Here is a 17,784-nt window from a genome sequence, read left to right as displayed (position 1 = left end):
GAATAAGTTAATGGCAGGTTTTTGTGCTATTCACACACTTATGCTTTGGCAACATTTCTGAACCTCCAGGGAAGCAAGAGCTATACTTTAAAAATGATAATAGCATAGTAGAGCCTTCACATGTACAATTCCAAGAAAACAGTGCCTTAACCGTATATGGCACTACATCCGACACTTTTCCCTGCATGGAAAAACATGAGGAATCAGGGATCTAACACTTGTGGAATGCAGTACCAACTAACAAACAGCAGGTACAGTGAGCATTCTTGGCACTATAGGCTTAGAAAACTGCCACAAAATAGTTTGCAGGACTTTCTGGGCTGTGCCCATGTTACTCTGATCTGTATCACCTATACTATTACTTATGGTATATAAATGTTAAAAATATTTATGGCAATTTATAACTCTCATTATTTTTGAAGCTAACCTTCACAATGTGTAGAATAAGTATTGATGATGCACCCCAAAGCATTTGCCTGTGTAATGAAGCAAATTCTAGTAAAGCTTGCCACAGAAAAGATTTGCAGTCTGAGTAATGGGCATATTGGTCCCAGCTGTAGGTATAACACATGCGTAGGTTCTAATATTGACTTTACAGTGTAACTATCCAATAAGAATATTACATTTAAAATATTCAATAGGCATGGGGGCCTATCAAGTTCTAGTCCCTCAGCTATAGCAGGCATGCCAGCTATTTATAAAGGTCTATCAAACACTGGATAAACCCTATTTGCATTGTTCCAGGAGGGCTAGAGTGAACCTGGCACACATGGCTGGTATGTCCTATGCATACCAGATATTCTACCTTTGAGATCATGATTACATGTGATTTTTCTAAAATACTTCCCACCACTTCACTTTTTGCTTCACCTTTGTCATAACTGCTATGAGTTCTCTTTTATTGACATAGCTTATTTCCCTTTATGCATGTTCTGTCTCACAGATACGTTACGGGAAATAAGTAATTGATTTGGGGCCTCCAGACAATAAAATGCCAGGAATAATAAAAAACTTTTTAAGCAAATTATTGGCAGGAAATGCAGTTATACTATACAAGAATATAGAGTTATGAGTCTGCTCCAATTGAATTTATGGGAATGGACTGCAAAAAGGAGTAATAACCTGCTATTTAACATGAGTCAAATAGGTTCTGACTCAAACTATGCTTAGGTATTAATGTGCTGTTAAGAAGTATTTTTGAGTTCATTGGTTTGACAATAATAAACCTAAAGTTTAATTATTTTAGAATAATAGCAACAACATGCTAGATCATTTTTCCCAAGCTCAAAAGGACTATGAAAAGCCTCTCTCTTCCACCAGCTGTACAACGTTTTGTTTACAGTACCATGAATGACAACAGAACTGTATTCTAGCACTTCAAAAAGATATTCCATTTCAACACAACACACTTTATTGATTAGTCTGCAATAATGGTTTACAATCTATGTTCTGAGAATCCTGAATTTCTTTGTAAGCTCTCAAGCAGTTTCTCAGAAATTGTTGGTAAAAGCAGACAGATTTCTCTGAAAGAGAACTACCCATAACCAATCTATATTTTTTTAAAAAAAATCTGTATCTCCAGCAAGTTTCTTCATATTTTAGAACATATATACTATAGCATTTAATGTGTGATACAAATAGGTAAATAAATAAATATTATAATAAATATCATGACTATTATACATATTAATAGGAAATTCAGTTCTGGGAACCTGTCCTTATGTAGCCAAACTAGCATCCTTCACTCACAAGAGGGGAAAGTAGGAATTAAAAGTATAAGAACCAGTGGATTGGAATGGCGTACCCAGAAAAGGAGCACTCCATGAGGCAACATTTTGTTACACATCCTACATATTTGTGTAATAACTGGTATTATTATAAAGCACAGGAGTGCTGGCTATCTGGAAACCATTCACAGTTCAAATGGGTTAAGAAGCTTGGCAGGTCTGTCACATGGGTTGACTGTTTTCTCTAGAACATGGTCCAGAACTCATTGCAATATGCTGGGCTCCCATGAAGAATGTGCAGGCCAGAGATTCCTCAGTAGAGGAACCAAGGTGACATTTTGAATCCACCCATATACAAGATGGCATGAATGAAGATGGCATGAATTAATTACCTCAGCAAAGTTTACCTTTACCAAGCAGACATCTCTAAGGTGTGTCCTACTATGTGGGACCCCAAATAATTATTTAAGTGCACTTAATATAGTTTTCTTATACTTTTCTGTCCCATATACACTCAGAACTATAGAAGTGCCTAAATAATTTCATTCTTTTTAGCAAATGCTTTAGTATTCAGTTCTGAGTGATTACCTACTTTAGAGGCCATAAGTACTCAACAAGGGGCTGAAATTCATCCACAGTAACTCAGAGCAGAGCAAGATCCCACGTATGTACCACAAATCTCAAACTTTCAGCTATTTAAGGTCAGGGTTAGATGCCTGAGTGTAATACTATTGCTCCTACTGAAGTAAATGGTATTGTATCAATTTAATAAGCTGTGCTCTTCCTCAATTTCATCTGAAGATACAACTGTTTGGAATTAATTATCCCTTTTACAGTGGGAATAAAGCACATGCTGCAGCGTATTTGCCGTGCCATCCAAACACAGTGGACAATTAGATTGTTGATAAACACTAATTTTGAGGAAAAGGGAAAAGGGGGTAGGGGGAAAAAAGAAAAAGAAGGAGGCAGTGGCGATGGCTTTATAAAGCACTTATAGTGTAAAATACAAGGCAAGGGCCCAGCTTTCCTGATATCATTCACATTTCCTTACGCACTGCCAGATGCACAATTTCAGTCACTCACTGAAAATGGATCAACTGCTTACCTTGTTCACAGTTTTTCCCACCATATCTCAGGGGACACTCACAAACATAAGTGTTCCACTTGTTCACACAGGTGCCTCCATTTTGACACCAGTTGGTGGTGCAGTAATTCTTCTGAGCTAAACAACCTGGAATTCCAAAAGGAACAGTTCAGCCCTCAGGTTGTGCAGTACTTACATGTCCTTGCTAAGTACATTCTGTGAGTTATCACACTGTTCACCTTCTGAATGGCTCCAACTGTACTTGCGGAAAGTAACAGATAGCAATTCCAATGCAGGGGACAGGCGTGTTTGAATTTTGTCTTTACTGCTTCCCTCCCAGTAGCATTTTCTGACAATCCAGTTATTAAACTTTAGGACTTTTTACTTGAGCAGTCATTTATGCAGAACAAGGAATGGCAGTGAAAAGGTCTAGTGCAAGCACACAAGTTGTTCCACATGCAAAGAGGCTTGCACTGTGGCATTTGGGCTTATGAACACTTATAAATGCAACATTACTCTTGGAATGCATGCAATACCTCACAGCATGTCTTTCTGTCAATACCAGGATAACGTGGTATTTCATGTCACTCTGCATGAAATACCTGCACAGCATGTCATCAGCTTCTCTTCAGTGTGTGTACATGGGTGGGTGGCAGGCAGTTTGCACTGGATGTAAATCCTGAAATGACTGAAATGTTCAGGCCAGTCTCTGTTGTTCACTTCTTAGAGGAAGATGGTCATTACTAATGCTATTCAATATCTCTGCAATGAACTTAGAGCACCAATTAGTACTTCAGCAAAGCTTTCTTACAGGGGTCCTCAAACTCTTTCACCAGGGGGCCAGTTAAAAGGTGCTGGTGCTGGGCGTGGGCCAGAAAGGTGGTGTCGGTGCTGCGCGCGGGCCAGTGGGGGGATGGGAGCAGGGGCGGTGTGTGCAGGCACATATGCACGCTGAGGCGGGTCAGGGCAAGGGGAGGCAAAGCAAGGTGGGGGCGGGCACGTGCCATGGGGCGGGGGCACGAGGCAGTGGCTTGCTCGCTTGGAGATCGTTTTCTCTGAGCAAGCAAACCGCTGCCTTCCCGCGCGTGGGGCAAGGTGGGCAGCAGTGTGTGTGCATATGGGCACAGGCACGCCTGCGATGGGTGCAAATGGGCATGGCGGGCCGGATCCGGCCCCTGGGCCGTAGTTTGAGGACTCATGCTCTATTACTTTGGATGGGATTTGTACAGGTCTTTCAAGCAGGTTCCCACAGAAAATGTATAAAGTCTGTAAGAATATCTATATGCGTGTGTCTGGGGGTTATATACACACAGAAAAGCACACTCTGCATAGATGCAGTGAGGAAATATAAAAACAATTGCATGTGAATGCACATTTATTTTGCATATGCGCAAATGTTCTGCTCATCGATCCTGTCACCATTTCAATATTTATTTTCCTAGGAAGATGGCTTAGCTGGCACAAGCCTAAATGAAACATTTTATTTTGCTTTCTTCTATACTGTGCGGAATTTATACCTGCAAGTGTGCCATTGTTGGCTATATAACTGGCCATGTCGATGGGCTTGCTGTCAATGGAGAGGTTCCTCATGCAGCCAACAAACTGTCTGTTGTGCACTGGGAAATCTTCGGGCAAGTTTGGAACTCCCCCAAGGAGCAAAGGGCCAGTAAGATCCAAAGACCTAAAGAAATCAGAAATCACAGTGGTTTTTTTCAGATGGCTTGCCAATGAGAGCCAGTGTGGTATAGTGGATAAGAGAGTGGGGCTGGGACTCAGGCGATCTGGGTTCCAGTCCCCACTCAGCCATGGAACCAACTGGGTGACTTTGGGCCATTCACAGACTCTCAGCCCATCCTACCTCACAGGGTTGTTGTTGTGAGGACAATATTGAGAGCAGCAGGAGGAGATTAATGCAAACTGCTTTGCATTTGTTACAGAAAAAAACAGGATAAAATTATTTTTCTTTTTAATGATTATTTACCCTGTTTATAAAAAGGGCAACACAATATTTATACATTTTGTAGCAATTCTAATATTCATAACCTGGAGAGTTTGCACAGCCAGTTAACCAGATATACGTATTTCCACAATTAAATAAGTATATAATCTCTAACACCTTGGACCCATGATAAATTCACCATACATTTCTTTACTTTCTCAAAATTTGTCATAGCTTTACAAACATTTATAAATCTTCAGAAGGGCCTACTGATTGTTGCCTTCTCAAAGCTTACTTTCTCAAAGTTTATTATGATTCATATATATTTAATCCAAGAATGGTATTTAAATAGGACCTTATCTTGAAAATATTCCAAAAAAGGAGGAATCAAGGCTTTTACTTTCTGCTGTTATTTAATTTTTATTTAGTTTTATTAAAAGCACCTCACAATATGTATCTATTTTTACTTGTCTATCTCAGCAAAAGGAGGTATTTTAATAATCCAGTGAGGATCTTTGTCCATGCTCGTCACTTGCCCCTTGTACGTTCCTTTTCCACATCTGTTCATTTAGATTGTAAGCTTTAAGTCTGGAACCTGTATTTCCCCCCTTTCCTTTTCTATTATCATTTGCTTTTATGGTTTCTATACTTTATAGTGATGACGATTTGCTGTTAGCTTTATTCTGGATTATTTAACCCATAAACAACCAGAGTCTCCAGGTTCTGATGGCATGGTTATTCAATCATGTGTTGAATAACTCACAGTTTGCTACCATGATATGCATACAGGGTCTATGAACCCCTTTATGGCACAAGAGTTTTGTTAATAAACTTAAAATTTCTTTCTAATGGGACAGTGATTTCTCCTAAGTGCACCTAAAAGAGTAAGGAAGGGTCTTTCAGAATATGATCCTTATTGTTGCTGAATGCCTATGTAAAAAATGAAAAAGCACCAAATCTTACTTTTTGGAGCCGGTCTGTGTTCCTTGAGCAGCACATGAGTAGTTTCCAATGAAGCTTCCGAAACGCACAGCCACTGCAGTATCACAATCATCTACTGTTACTACTGCCACCTTTTCCCCCGAAGGTCCATGAGGAATACCTAATCTTCCTATGTTCGGCTTCCAAAACAAACAAAGAAACAAACCATTTAAAATTATCTGCAAAATCACGTATTTATATTATGGAAGAAATATACATTAATTGAAAAATCCAAATACATCTAGGATGAATAAGCTGGCCTTCATATGCAGAAAGATCTATCTTCTAAAGATGGAAAATCTGCCAAGTAAAAACACCTTTGTATAAGCAGCTCAAAATCTGATTATTTAAAATTACTATAATTCACAGCAACCTCAGAGCCAACAATCTGGATTGGTGTAATAGTTTGGAAGAGAACAAGAAGGATTTCCAGATAAACACTAATTATTGTTTACTTGATCATGGGCAATATTCCCATATTTTTTTAACGGTAGTCTATAAGAGAGCTGTCTTTTCAGTTCTCTGAAGTTGTTCGAAAAGTTCTATAGTCAGCACTACTGAGATCAACAGGACTGCTGGCTGCAACAATGAAAAATTCAGCAGAAAGCAAGTCTCACCTAAATCAAGAGTACACACCCCACAACTAGGTTGTGTGGCCATCACCCACTTTGTCTCAGCTGATCAGAGCTTGAAATTATGTGCCCTACTAGGTATTTAACACTGAAGCAGCTTTACATGTTAGAACTGAGCCATGCATTATATATCTGAAAGCTATGTGCCAGGGCTTACTTCACAGTCACACATGTGCTTGCCCTTCCAAGCATATACTAGCTGCAGTACTGAGGACCAAAAAAGTTGCACATTCCTGACCTAAATGGTTGTCTCTTTGGTCTCAAATTTGCTTACTTGAAAAAAAGCCCTACTGAGGATCAAGAGCATAACAAGAACACAAAAAAATTATTATTGGACTTTAATTGTGATTTTTAAAAAACTGCTAATCACACACACACAAACCTTCTGCCTCCTACAATGTCTTGAGGTGAAACTGGGCAGGAATGGTTAAATACAGAGCCATGTTGCAGTCTTTTGGAGCTGCATCAAAAAATTTCATACCCATTTATCATAGAGGTGAGAATATCCTAGCAACGGTGTAGAAATTGTACTTTTGAGGAGTTTTTGAAAAGCTGTTTCCTGGTATTAGAGTATGGCAACGGAATATGTTTTCCATTTCCTCCTAAAAATATTTACTGTGACCACATAGTTTGGCAAGAATTCACATAAAGGGCTTGGCATCCACCAGGTTACATTAAGGCCCAGTTCTTACAAACAGTAGATGAGGACATAAATCTATGTGTGCAGTGGCACAGTAGATCTGAAAGTCTGGAAGTTTTTCTACATTAAAAAAATCCACTGCACTCAGAAACTAGGTAGCAATTCTTCTCATGGACATCTCTCTGCAGTACAGGATCTGGCTGATGTTGGTGTGGGTGGAGTATCTCAAGGAGAGCATCCTAGGAATAGGTTTGCACTGACTCATTCACTGGATTTTCCAGATTCTACAAGCAGTGTAACTTTGAGTGTAGTACACTTAGAACACAATCCTAAGCATGTTTAGACAGTGAAAAGTCCAACAACTCCCAGCATTTCCCAGCCAGCTGCATATTTCAGTCTAAACATGCATAGTGTAACATCCTAAAAATGTGAAGAAACTGTAATATTGTAATATTATATTAAAAACAATTATAATCTCCTTCCTTTTCTTTCCTCTTATGGTGGGACTTATCATCCATATAAATAACTGCAGTTGCCGATATCATGATCTGCCAGATACTAATTTTTTCCCTTTCCACTAATGGTGGGACTTCATTCCAGAGGGAATTGCAGTTAAATGCACAGTGCTAGTGATCCTAATGCACAGTTTACAGATTAGATACACTTCAGAATAATTAGCATGATGGTATCTATTTACTGAGAGAAGAAAGTAAAACTCAGTCCTGGTAAAATAGAGATATTATAAATGTGTGCTTTCCCAATCCAGGAAGAGTGGTTTTAACCAGATTTGGAATGGGTCTGTACTCCTTTTTGAAAGATCATGTGCCTACCTTGGAAGTGCTCCATCTTTTTTACTCACGCACACACATCCCTGCTGGCAAAGAAGCCAGTTATACTGCCATTTTAGTAGATCAACTGTAACCCGTCCTGGACAGGGATAGTCTGGTAAGAGCTCTGTTTACATCCTTGTTTACTACTATGATTTATTGTACACACCCTTGAAGTCAGAAGCTGCAACTAGTTCAATACACAGTAGCCACGATTCTGATAGCTTGCTGCAACCAGCTTGAGAGATCTACACTTGTTTCTGGTTTGTTCTGAGATCAGTTCAAAGTGCTGGTTTTAACTATTCAAGCCTTTCATGGCTTGGGACCCAGGCATTTTAAGGATCATTTCCTCCTGTATCAACCTGCCTGAATACTGAGATTTTCTACAGAGGCCCTTCTTAGAGTTCCATCAACAGCAGATTTGAAGAAAATAGGGACAAACTGAAAGGGACTTCTTATCTGCAGTGCCCCAGTTATGGAGCTCCCTCCCTGGAATCCACTATTAACTTTCAGGTGTCAGATGCTTTATTTTATCAGGCATTTTAATGGTTAGTGTAATGATTTCAAACTTTTTTATTCAAACATCATTTTAACTGTTAACAGTATTTATTTATTTTATTCTTAGGCCAGGGCGACTTATTTTATATTGTTAACCTATTTTATATTGTTAATTGTTTTATGTCGTGAGCTGCCCCGAAGCTTCAGAGAATGGGGCGGCATAGAAATTTTCTAAATAAATAAATAAATTTCAAATACTTATTTATTTAAAATATTTATATGTCGCCCTAATTGCAAAAAAGTCTCAGGACGGCTTACAATGTAATAGCATAAATAAAATTCCCGACCCACACTGGCTGCAATTAAAAACATAGAAAAAACAATATTAAAACTTATTAAAATATTGCTGGAATAAAAAGGTCTTAGCCTGGCGCCGAAAAACAAAGAACGACGGTGCCAGGCAGACCTCTCTGGGGAGCGCATTCCATAGATGGGGCGCCACCGCAGAGAAGGCCCTCCTCCGGGTACTTTGCCTCCTAGTGTCTTTCACAGAGGGTTCCTGGAGGAGAGCTTCCGCTGCTGACCTCAAGGATCGGGAGGGCAAATATGGAAGAAGGCGTTCCTTCAGGTATCCAGGTCCCAAGCCATTTAGGTAGGTGTGTATGTGTGTGTGTGTGTAATACTTCCATCACTCACACACACACACACACACACACACACACATTTAATTGCATTTGTTTAGTGATGTTAATTAAACTATTGTATAGCTATTGTTTCAGTTTTGTTTTCACTGCATTGTAAATCTGCTTGGGATAGCAGTTGCAAAAGATAACACCTAAATGTATTCAATAAATGGATAAACAGATAATTATTTTTTCTTAATCAAGCAGACAATTCAATGCAAGCTTCTGAAAACCCTTCAAAATCTTTATCAGGTCCCAGGAAGGCCAGCCAACGGTATTTTGGTGCCGTATAGAAAATTTTAAAATGCCTCTGTTCCTCACATTTGTCAGATCACTGGACATTTGGCCCCAACAGCTACGCCCTTCTGACACTTCTCACTGCGTCCTGTTCATCAAACCCTGTTTTACACTCATAGTCTAGCATCCCAACTGGGCCTCTATTTTCTGGCTCTTTGTGGCCTCCTTTAGAGCACTGGATGATCATATTCTTTTCTTCCCATTCCTGTCTCCAGTGCAGCTGCACAAACCCATGAATGGATACTGCATAGCATCAGCATTCATACTGACAACATATTGCTTCTTGGCTGACCTAGAAACTATCTGGGAGATTCTCCAAAATAAGAGAATTGTGTTCCTATGTAGTATGCTAACAATGGCTTCCCCAGTGCAGTTCACATTTGTGTTTTAGGGATTAGGTTCCCATGAGTTTGTCACCTGGATGTATCTTTTTCCTAATTAATAGTTTGCCAGTCACTTCTCACACTTCCACTTGTACTTGATCATGCGTCCCTGAGCATAAAATATATGAAGACTCTGATCAGTGAATGAGTGCTTTAAATTGCCAATTTGCTATTAAAAAATAAATTGAAACAGCATTTGAGAAAAGATACTTTCTCCTGTATTTGCATATTTTAAGATGCACAAGTATATGCAATTTCCATAACATACGGAGGGCATATATGTTTTGTATGAATGCAAAATGTCATGTGAGAAGCTGTGCTCAGAGTGGAAAGTAACTGATGTTCAAGAAAGCCCTCAATGGTTGCATGGCACGGTCAGAGGCAAAAGTAAGCTGCTTTGACTATATAATTTTACACTCGCCCCCATTTCAGATAGCTTAAATCTGATGGCTCTCAAATTCTTTTTCAAAATTATATTCACTCTCACAGACTTACCCAATTAAACCCCATGTTACCTGAAAGCCATTTTTCATTAGCTGGAAATTACACAGTCACTTGGCATTCAGGAATAAATGTTCAGTGTTGCGCAGTCAAATTTACCAGCATGACTACTACTGCTGTTAATGGGAGCGCTTTCACAAAGCCCCTTCCTTGTGGTGCTGAAAATGTACTTGCTCCTTTCCCACATACTGTTCTCATATGAAAATAGATTGCGATTCAGCCTTCAGAGACTACATACTGTTGATTCTAAAGAAAGAGGTACATAGGAATGATAGGACTTAATTACTAATAACTGGTCTGAGGTAGCTTACTTACATTTTATACTTATTTCTTTCACATATTTTAGCAGTAATAGCCATCTGGAAACAGCAGCCAAGAGCCAACTTCCAAATAATTTCTCTGAGGTCAGGCATACCACAATGGCTGCTTCTCAAGTGGCTACCTTCTTCCCCACATCCAGTGGCTCATGTGTGTGTTCTCTACAGCCACAATAAGAAGATATTATTCCCTGACTGTACTGCACATATAAACCATGAAGCTCAGGGTTCCTTGAAAGGAAAAAGGTGGGAATCTAACATAATATGTGCAGAATGAGAGAACAGTTAAAGAGAAGTGCCAAGGCACTTCTGCCCTTGCTGAAGGACTGCAAATAATTTCTGTTAACTAGTTTTCTTGTTCTTCTGTTTCTGATTCAGATGGGGAGCACAGCACTTCAGGTATGAATGTTAAACTTCTCCCCAGATTTTCCCTCCTGGAATTCCACTCCCCCAAGAAAAGGATTAAAGGGCAGGGGAGTCCCTATTGATTCCAATGAGAAACAATTCCAACTGGCTTTAATGAAGTTTCCTAGTCTGCCTTTTTTAGACTGTAATTCCATTTGTACTTAGCTGGGAGCAAAATGGGAATTTTGGGGCAGACGGCTATAAAGCTGCAGTGCTATCTGTTCAGAACCTAGTGGCTGGTGCATGTACTTGTGGAAGCTCCTGTCTTCAGCTAGACAGCATAGCTACAGTGCAGGTAACTTAATGGCTCATCTCCTTCCACCAGATACTATTTTGGAAGCTCTTCTCCAGGTAACTCATTCAAAACCACCTGTGGGCTGGCTACTAGAGGAAGCCTTTTCAGTATAGTTAGCAGAGTGTTTGTCCAAGGCAGGCTAGCTAGGAGATTAAGCTGCGGTCTTTTCAGTGCCAAGGTTATTGGTGTCAGCCACCACAAGCCTGAACCAAGAGCCTCGAGAATCTGACAGCAAATCTCAACCTCCTGGGATACCAGGTTGGCTGGTCAGAGAACAGAATGGCCTACAAAAGAAATAAACCAAATAGATATACTAATGCAACACACCAGAATCCTCCGGGTCTTTGGGACCAGGAAATCGCACAGAGCTATTCTACAGCACTGTCTGCTATATAGCCTTGTTGTACCACCAGAGTAACTTCCAATGGAAGGAAGGCACAAGGCTTTCCTTCTGTGGCTCCAGACTGCCATTTTAACTTTTGCCTCTCTGCTCAAGAGATTTGTCACCTCTCCAGTTGCTGGTTGCTCCCTCCTGTTACCTTTCCAGCACATACCAATGCGAATATTGGCCCTTGTCATGAATTAAGAGGGTTACATGCATGCTGGTGACAAGCAAAGAACTCTGCAAAGATCAGCTCTTCATTCTCCATCATGACAGCTCAAGGAGTATTCCCCAATCTGGTGCCTTCCAGGTAAATTATACTAAAACTCCTAGCATGGTTGGCAGGAGAATGCTGCAAACTGTAGTTCAACACACCTGGAGAATGGCAGGCTGGGGAAGCCTGGCTTGTCCAGTTGCACTGAGTTGAGCATTCAGCCCTTCTGGCCCACTCAGCACGCAGAAGTGCAGCTGTAAGCATGATGTGATTCCACCTTGTGCTTGCCAGGATCAAGAGAATGGGGCCCAACTAATTTCCACTTCAAAAATTAATATATGAACTAGCTCTGAGAAAGAAAACATAGCCTACTGTGTGCTACTTCCTGACTTTATTATGAACTGAAAATACATAAGGATGCCCCAGTAAACACAGACACTAATCTTTCATTGTGAACATTTTACAAATGTGAATCTTTAAAATCTGGGACGTACAGCCACTGTGTACAATATATTATCCTTTAATCTCCCGATCTCATCTGTATGCTGTTTACCACAATACCATCTGTATCTTTCACAGATAGTTAAGTGGATATTTGATTGGATCAAGTATTTGCTTTAAGGGAATTGAGCAGGATAACCAAGCTGAAATACAGTAAACTGGTACTGCTTCCATTTTCTAGTTAGAATTAGAAACAGAAACGTTCCCTCTCTAGCAAGTTTTCAGTCACATATATGTTCATAGTTCTGTATCTAACACTTGAGGCATTACCACAAATCTGAAATCCCACCTTGTGCTGGCTCACAAAAAGCTTCTGCTTTCATGATGGTCACAATATAGGTCAAATTGGTGATTGAGGAGTAAAGACTGATGCCTGTCCCAACTAGACAGTTTGGCCTTTGCAGCTGTTTGATAGCATCATGACCATAACGCCACAACAGTTAACACACTCATCAAGATTGGGTTGCCAGTTATCATCATAATCACTTATGAAGATGGGAGTCTGACTTCTGCTTACAGAAGCAACACAGATTGCCAGAAGATATATTAATATGCATATGAGGCCGTACTACTGCCAGAAAGCAGCAATGAATTGAAACAACTCAGGAAGGAAGCTTTATTTATTAATTTCTATGCCAGCCCACTGCCAAATCTCCATAAAGATTCATAACCACAGATGATACAAATACAATAAAAATAGCATAAAAACAGTGGGGAGGATTACAAATTTAAAACAGCTAAAAATAGACGATAAAAAGAGATGATAGCAAAGAATAACAGAAAGATGACCCTGTGAAATGAGTGGTGATTCCTCTCAAGCTTCTGCATGGCCAAGTAAGTCTTTAAAAGCCTCGGGGAAGAGGGATATGTTAAGCTGGGACTGAAAAGATCACAGATTGGGTTCCAGCTGGGCAGCAGTAGGGAGGTTGTTAGATGGGGATCACCACTGAGAAAGCCCTTTTCCTTGTTGCCACCCCCCCCCCCCCACTTTTTTCTCAGATATGGCACTTGGAGGAAGGTCCAGAGGTGAAGTATAGTGTCCAAGTAGACTGCAGTTGGGAGAGGCTCTCTGATAGGTATTGCAGTCCTAAGCCATGTAATACAGTTTAAAACCAGCACCTTATTGGGACTACAAGCATACAGGCAGCCAGTGCAAGTGGGCCAGAACCAATCTGGACCTGTTTGGACCTGCAGTCCCAGTTGTCTGGCTGCTGCATTCTGTACCAGCCGCAGCTTCTGAACCATCTTCAAGGGTAGCCCCATGGAGAGTACAAAATCTAATTTGGAGATTACCAGAAGTAGATCTCTGAAACCAGGTTATCCCTGTCCAGATAGCGGTGTAAACTTCATTTAGTTTCAACTAAGGTCAGAGGGAATGAAATCAATAAAAATAAGCTATTATATACAGAGACACTCTAGTTCAGAAGTAATGAAATGCTTAGAAATCCTAATGGCTTTAATGAGGCAATCAAATGAGTATCTTCAGATACTGTGCCCATGATCAAACTTGTTCATCTCTCTTCTTTGGGATAGTGGTGGTCTTTTTGACTACAAAGATTAACTGAGAAGGATTACACCAGAGTGTATGCAAAAACAAATACCTGAGGATACAAGGGAATACTCTTGAAAATAAGATAAAACAAGTACTGTTATGCTTGGCACAGGACAGCCCAAACTTTCAAGGAAATGGCATGTTCCGAACATTTTATTCATTTACTGCACACACGTAAATGCCATGCTTGGACACTCGGACATCAACATACCATGTGAAAATGAAGTGACCCAATTTGCCTGCAATTATGAACAAAATTGAGATACTTAACTCCTACTGACTTCTGCAGGCATAAGCAACCTATACTCAGAATTACAGCCTTTGGCCCACTTCAGCAAAGCCAGCATAAGCCTTTGGCTCATGAGAGCAACTCTGGTACAGAACAAACAAGAAATGGAAGTTTTAAGGACCAAAGCACTTATTAACCAGGTTTATACATAATGCTAAGCCATGATACGGGTTGTGGAATTCCAGGTTGTTGTGATGTGTAAATTTGATCATGGGGCAGTATTCAATGGGCAGCTTTATCTCCACTGACTCTGTTGTGCTCCACCAGTTCCATTCCTTTCTGTAAGCAGAACCCAACACTCATCCAATGCAGCGCTAGCTCTTCTAGGAGCAATCAGAAACAAGCAAAAATGCTAATTTCCGGATTGGGGCAGGTCAGCACACCTCATATAAGGAACTTGTGCCACCTATCTTAATCCAGAAAATAATTTTCTACAGAAAGTTTATAACAGAACCAGTGGAGGTGCAGTACACCAGTGTATACTGTCTGGTTTGTTGGTGTGTTAACCACAAACAACCCAGAAAGACAACTCATGGTTTGTTGACATGATGTTTACTTTGTGTTGTTTAAATTATTCTGAAGTGCAAACATAAAACTGTGGTTTGTACATGAGTCGTAGGTAAGAGTGGTAAAGAAAACTGCGCATTTCACAGGCAAATGCTCTCTCACTTGCTCTTTGCCTAGTTTAACACTAATGATGAAGTCTGCCTGGCAATACCAGACAGGCAAATCTGCTCTCCCCTCTCACCTGAAAATCAGCACTGCTTTTGATACTGCTGTGGAAGTTTAAGGGTTGTCACTGCGTGGGTTGTCTCATTGCTGAACTGCACATGATAAGCACTCTCTACTCTGTCCCTTAGGGGTCAAATGTTCTTGACCTCTTCAGGTTACCTTCAAAACACATTTCTTGAACGATGCAAACTCAAGAGTTTAGGAATGCTGCTGTAAGGAGAAAGTGTTCATTCTCTAAAAGTAGGGCTTTCAGTGCTTTGGCTTGGAGTGGAGAAAGGGAGAGTTAGTTCAGTAAGCTACAAGCAATGATACGCAGATGTCTGAGACAGTGAAGCCTTGCCAATATTACAGCACCGTAAAGGCATATGAGACATGCAGAAAGCATGGGCAAAGGATGCAGTGGGAAAACAACCCAGGAACTGAGAGGACAAATCATTAATCAGCTGCTAGACAAATCCTGGTTTACATAACCTATGGGTTAATGTGATGCATGTCATCATTTTAAAGATGTGGCTTTTGCTTTATCAATCACTTCTTGGCAATGTAAATTGCAAGTAGCAGGGCACCGATCAAGTTAGGAACTACACTAGGGAGGAAAGAATTAAAACCCTGAAAGCTAAGGCCCTAGTGTGGATCACTGACCACTTACTCAAAAGTTACAAAAAGAAAAAAAGAAAAGAAAATTGATGTAGATGCTGGCTCTGTCTTTAAAGTAATATTTGCCCTGACTGTATGTCTCTTTCTATTGAATGCAAAGAAGATGGAGGGCGTGCATGCCAGGCTTGAGACAACTCATGCTCAGCACAACTACCTCTGGTTTGCTGTTACATCTGAACTTGCTCTTTATCTTTTACCAAAATATCCTTCAGACAGCCAGACTTAAAAGACAAACAAAAGAAATGCAAGGATAACTGAAGGCTGGGCGTCGGGAGTTGGTTTTCACATTTTCTGCAGCTTGTGCCAAGTTTGTTAATAAGTAGGACATCATTCATTCACTGTTTGGAATGGCTAAAGGTTATAGAAAACCTGTTTCCTACTGACTTCTAAAAAGCTAAGTGAATATTTTCTTTTCATAGTTGTGTGACTCGGAAAAAAATATCAACAGTAGTAGTCGTAATTAAAAATGATCATGTTCACAGCAGTCCAGGTTGTTGTTTTTTTGGCTGCAATTAGCAGAACTTGGAACAACTAGTAGCAGAATTTATAGGAAAGACACTAGAAGGCAAGGGCTCACTTTTGGTTCAAACATGTTCCGTCTCATTAGGCAGACTGCCAGCTACAGAAAGCCTTTTCATTAATCCACTGGTCTGAGCCCAACAGTCTAATGTATGAAAAGGAAAAACGCCTCTAAATTCTCAGACAATACTTGGCTGGTTCAGTGGTCAAAAATGTCATTAACTGCTTTGCTGTGACCATATTCTCAACTGGGCACTACTACCAGAGTCAAACCAGGGTGAAAATTAAGCTAACGGGAAACAACAAATAAAGCTGCAAGAACTGGAAAAGGCATGACATTTGCAACCTAAGGGGAAAAAGGTACTGACTGCTAGACAAGTGTTATTGCCTTCAACTATGAGTTTGCAGGCCATGTAGACCTGAGCATCTAATTAAACAAATGGGAATTAAGAGGAGCTCGGAGAAACCTAGTAATGTTAAACTTTTGCATTTGGTGCCTAACCTCCGCTTCAGGGGTATGTGTGGAAGATTTAAGAGCAGACAGCAAAAAGAACAGTAGATACATCACGTAATGCAACAAAGGGACATATTTCTGCTAATTGCCAAGGGTAAAAATGAACACTTCCTTTGATGTTTCTCATTCACGCCCCTCCCCCTCCATGCCTGTTAAAGACACTGAGTTTTGTACGTGCTTGTTTCTGGCTGCACAGAATGCACACCCATAATGACACCGAATGAGTCAAGATCTTCACAAATCAAGAACAATACAGAGTCCTGTGTCATCTGAAAGCAGGGGTCCCCAGTCTGGCACCTGCAGTCACCTCCAATGGTGTCCACAAAGGTGACTCCAAGATGGCACCTAAACAAAGTAAATCACTGAAACTCTTCTCCCCCTTTTAATAAACATATGCAGATTTATATGAAATGCAGCTTTCTAGCAATTACACATGGGCTTCAGCACCACGTGAAGTAAGTATCTATGTGCCATCCATTCTTATATCAAATGTGTCTTTTTCTGATTTTGTAATATCAGCCTTTGAGCTGTCAAAGATACCTAGAAAGACACTTAGCTGGCAAAAACTCCTTAAAAGTCATACTGATGAAGGTCCAAATTGCCTAACTGAAGTTGGTCTTCCACAGGAACTTTAATTCCCTGGCAGTGATGAGCTAACTACATGCTGAAACTCTCCCTAAATGACCAAGGGGGTCACCAAATTGCTCTGTCTATGATCAGAGTTCAGCTCTGGATAAGATATATGGAAAAAGTTACTCCATCATGGCTGAAATCCAGTTTGGTCATGTGATATAGCAATGAGATGGCTTCTTGGGCATACAGCCTGCTGAACCCACCACCAGGCCAGGGCTAACTTTCAGTCATGTAAATCCACCATGGCTTCAGAATTCCCCCCCCCCCGCCCGCCCCAGCAAATCATTAAATGTTTACAAGGGTCTTCTCTCTAAGATCCCTTCATTGTTCTCTTGGCATACTGTTCACATAAATGCAAACTCAGTGTTTTTTCCCAGTGTTATTTTTTCCTTCTCCTCTACAGGCAGATGTGAAATTCTTCAAATGGGTTCTGAGTTCCTGAAGCTCACAGTGTGATTAAGTGTAGATAAGGGAGCTCTCCTAAGTCCTTACTGTAAATTCCTCAGGTGCCAATTAAATTACTCTTAGTAGCAGCATGCCACACTAAATCCCCGCTCCTATTAAACAGATTACAAGATGTTG

The 17,784-nt window shown here is 40.4% G+C and overlaps 1 protein-coding gene across 5 annotated transcripts in view; it reads right to left on the bottom strand.

The window, feature by feature from the left end:
* CELSR1 (cadherin EGF LAG seven-pass G-type receptor 1) overlaps nucleotides 1–17,784 on the bottom strand; it is a 184,989-nt gene that overhangs the window by 54,240 nt on the left and 112,965 nt on the right. For all 5 annotated transcript variants that reach the window (XM_044423373.1, XM_044423374.1, XM_044423376.1 and 2 more), the window contains exons 6-8: nucleotides 5,714–5,871; nucleotides 4,329–4,492; nucleotides 2,833–2,958 (exon numbers count right to left, since the gene is read on the bottom strand). In XM_044423373.1, the coding sequence (XP_044279308.1) occupies nucleotides 2,833–2,958; nucleotides 4,329–4,492; nucleotides 5,714–5,871 (448 nt within the window). The remainder of the gene's footprint in view (nucleotides 1–2,832; nucleotides 2,959–4,328; nucleotides 4,493–5,713; nucleotides 5,872–17,784) is intronic.

This window comes from Varanus komodoensis, unplaced genomic scaffold (assembly GCF_004798865.1).
Source record: "Varanus komodoensis strain SLA01 unplaced genomic scaffold, ASM479886v1 scaffold13_3, whole genome shotgun sequence".
Taxonomy (NCBI): Eukaryota; Metazoa; Chordata; class Lepidosauria; order Squamata; family Varanidae; genus Varanus; species Varanus komodoensis.
Note: the sequence above shows the minus strand (reverse complement) of the source record. Positions and strands in the feature narration are given on the sequence as shown.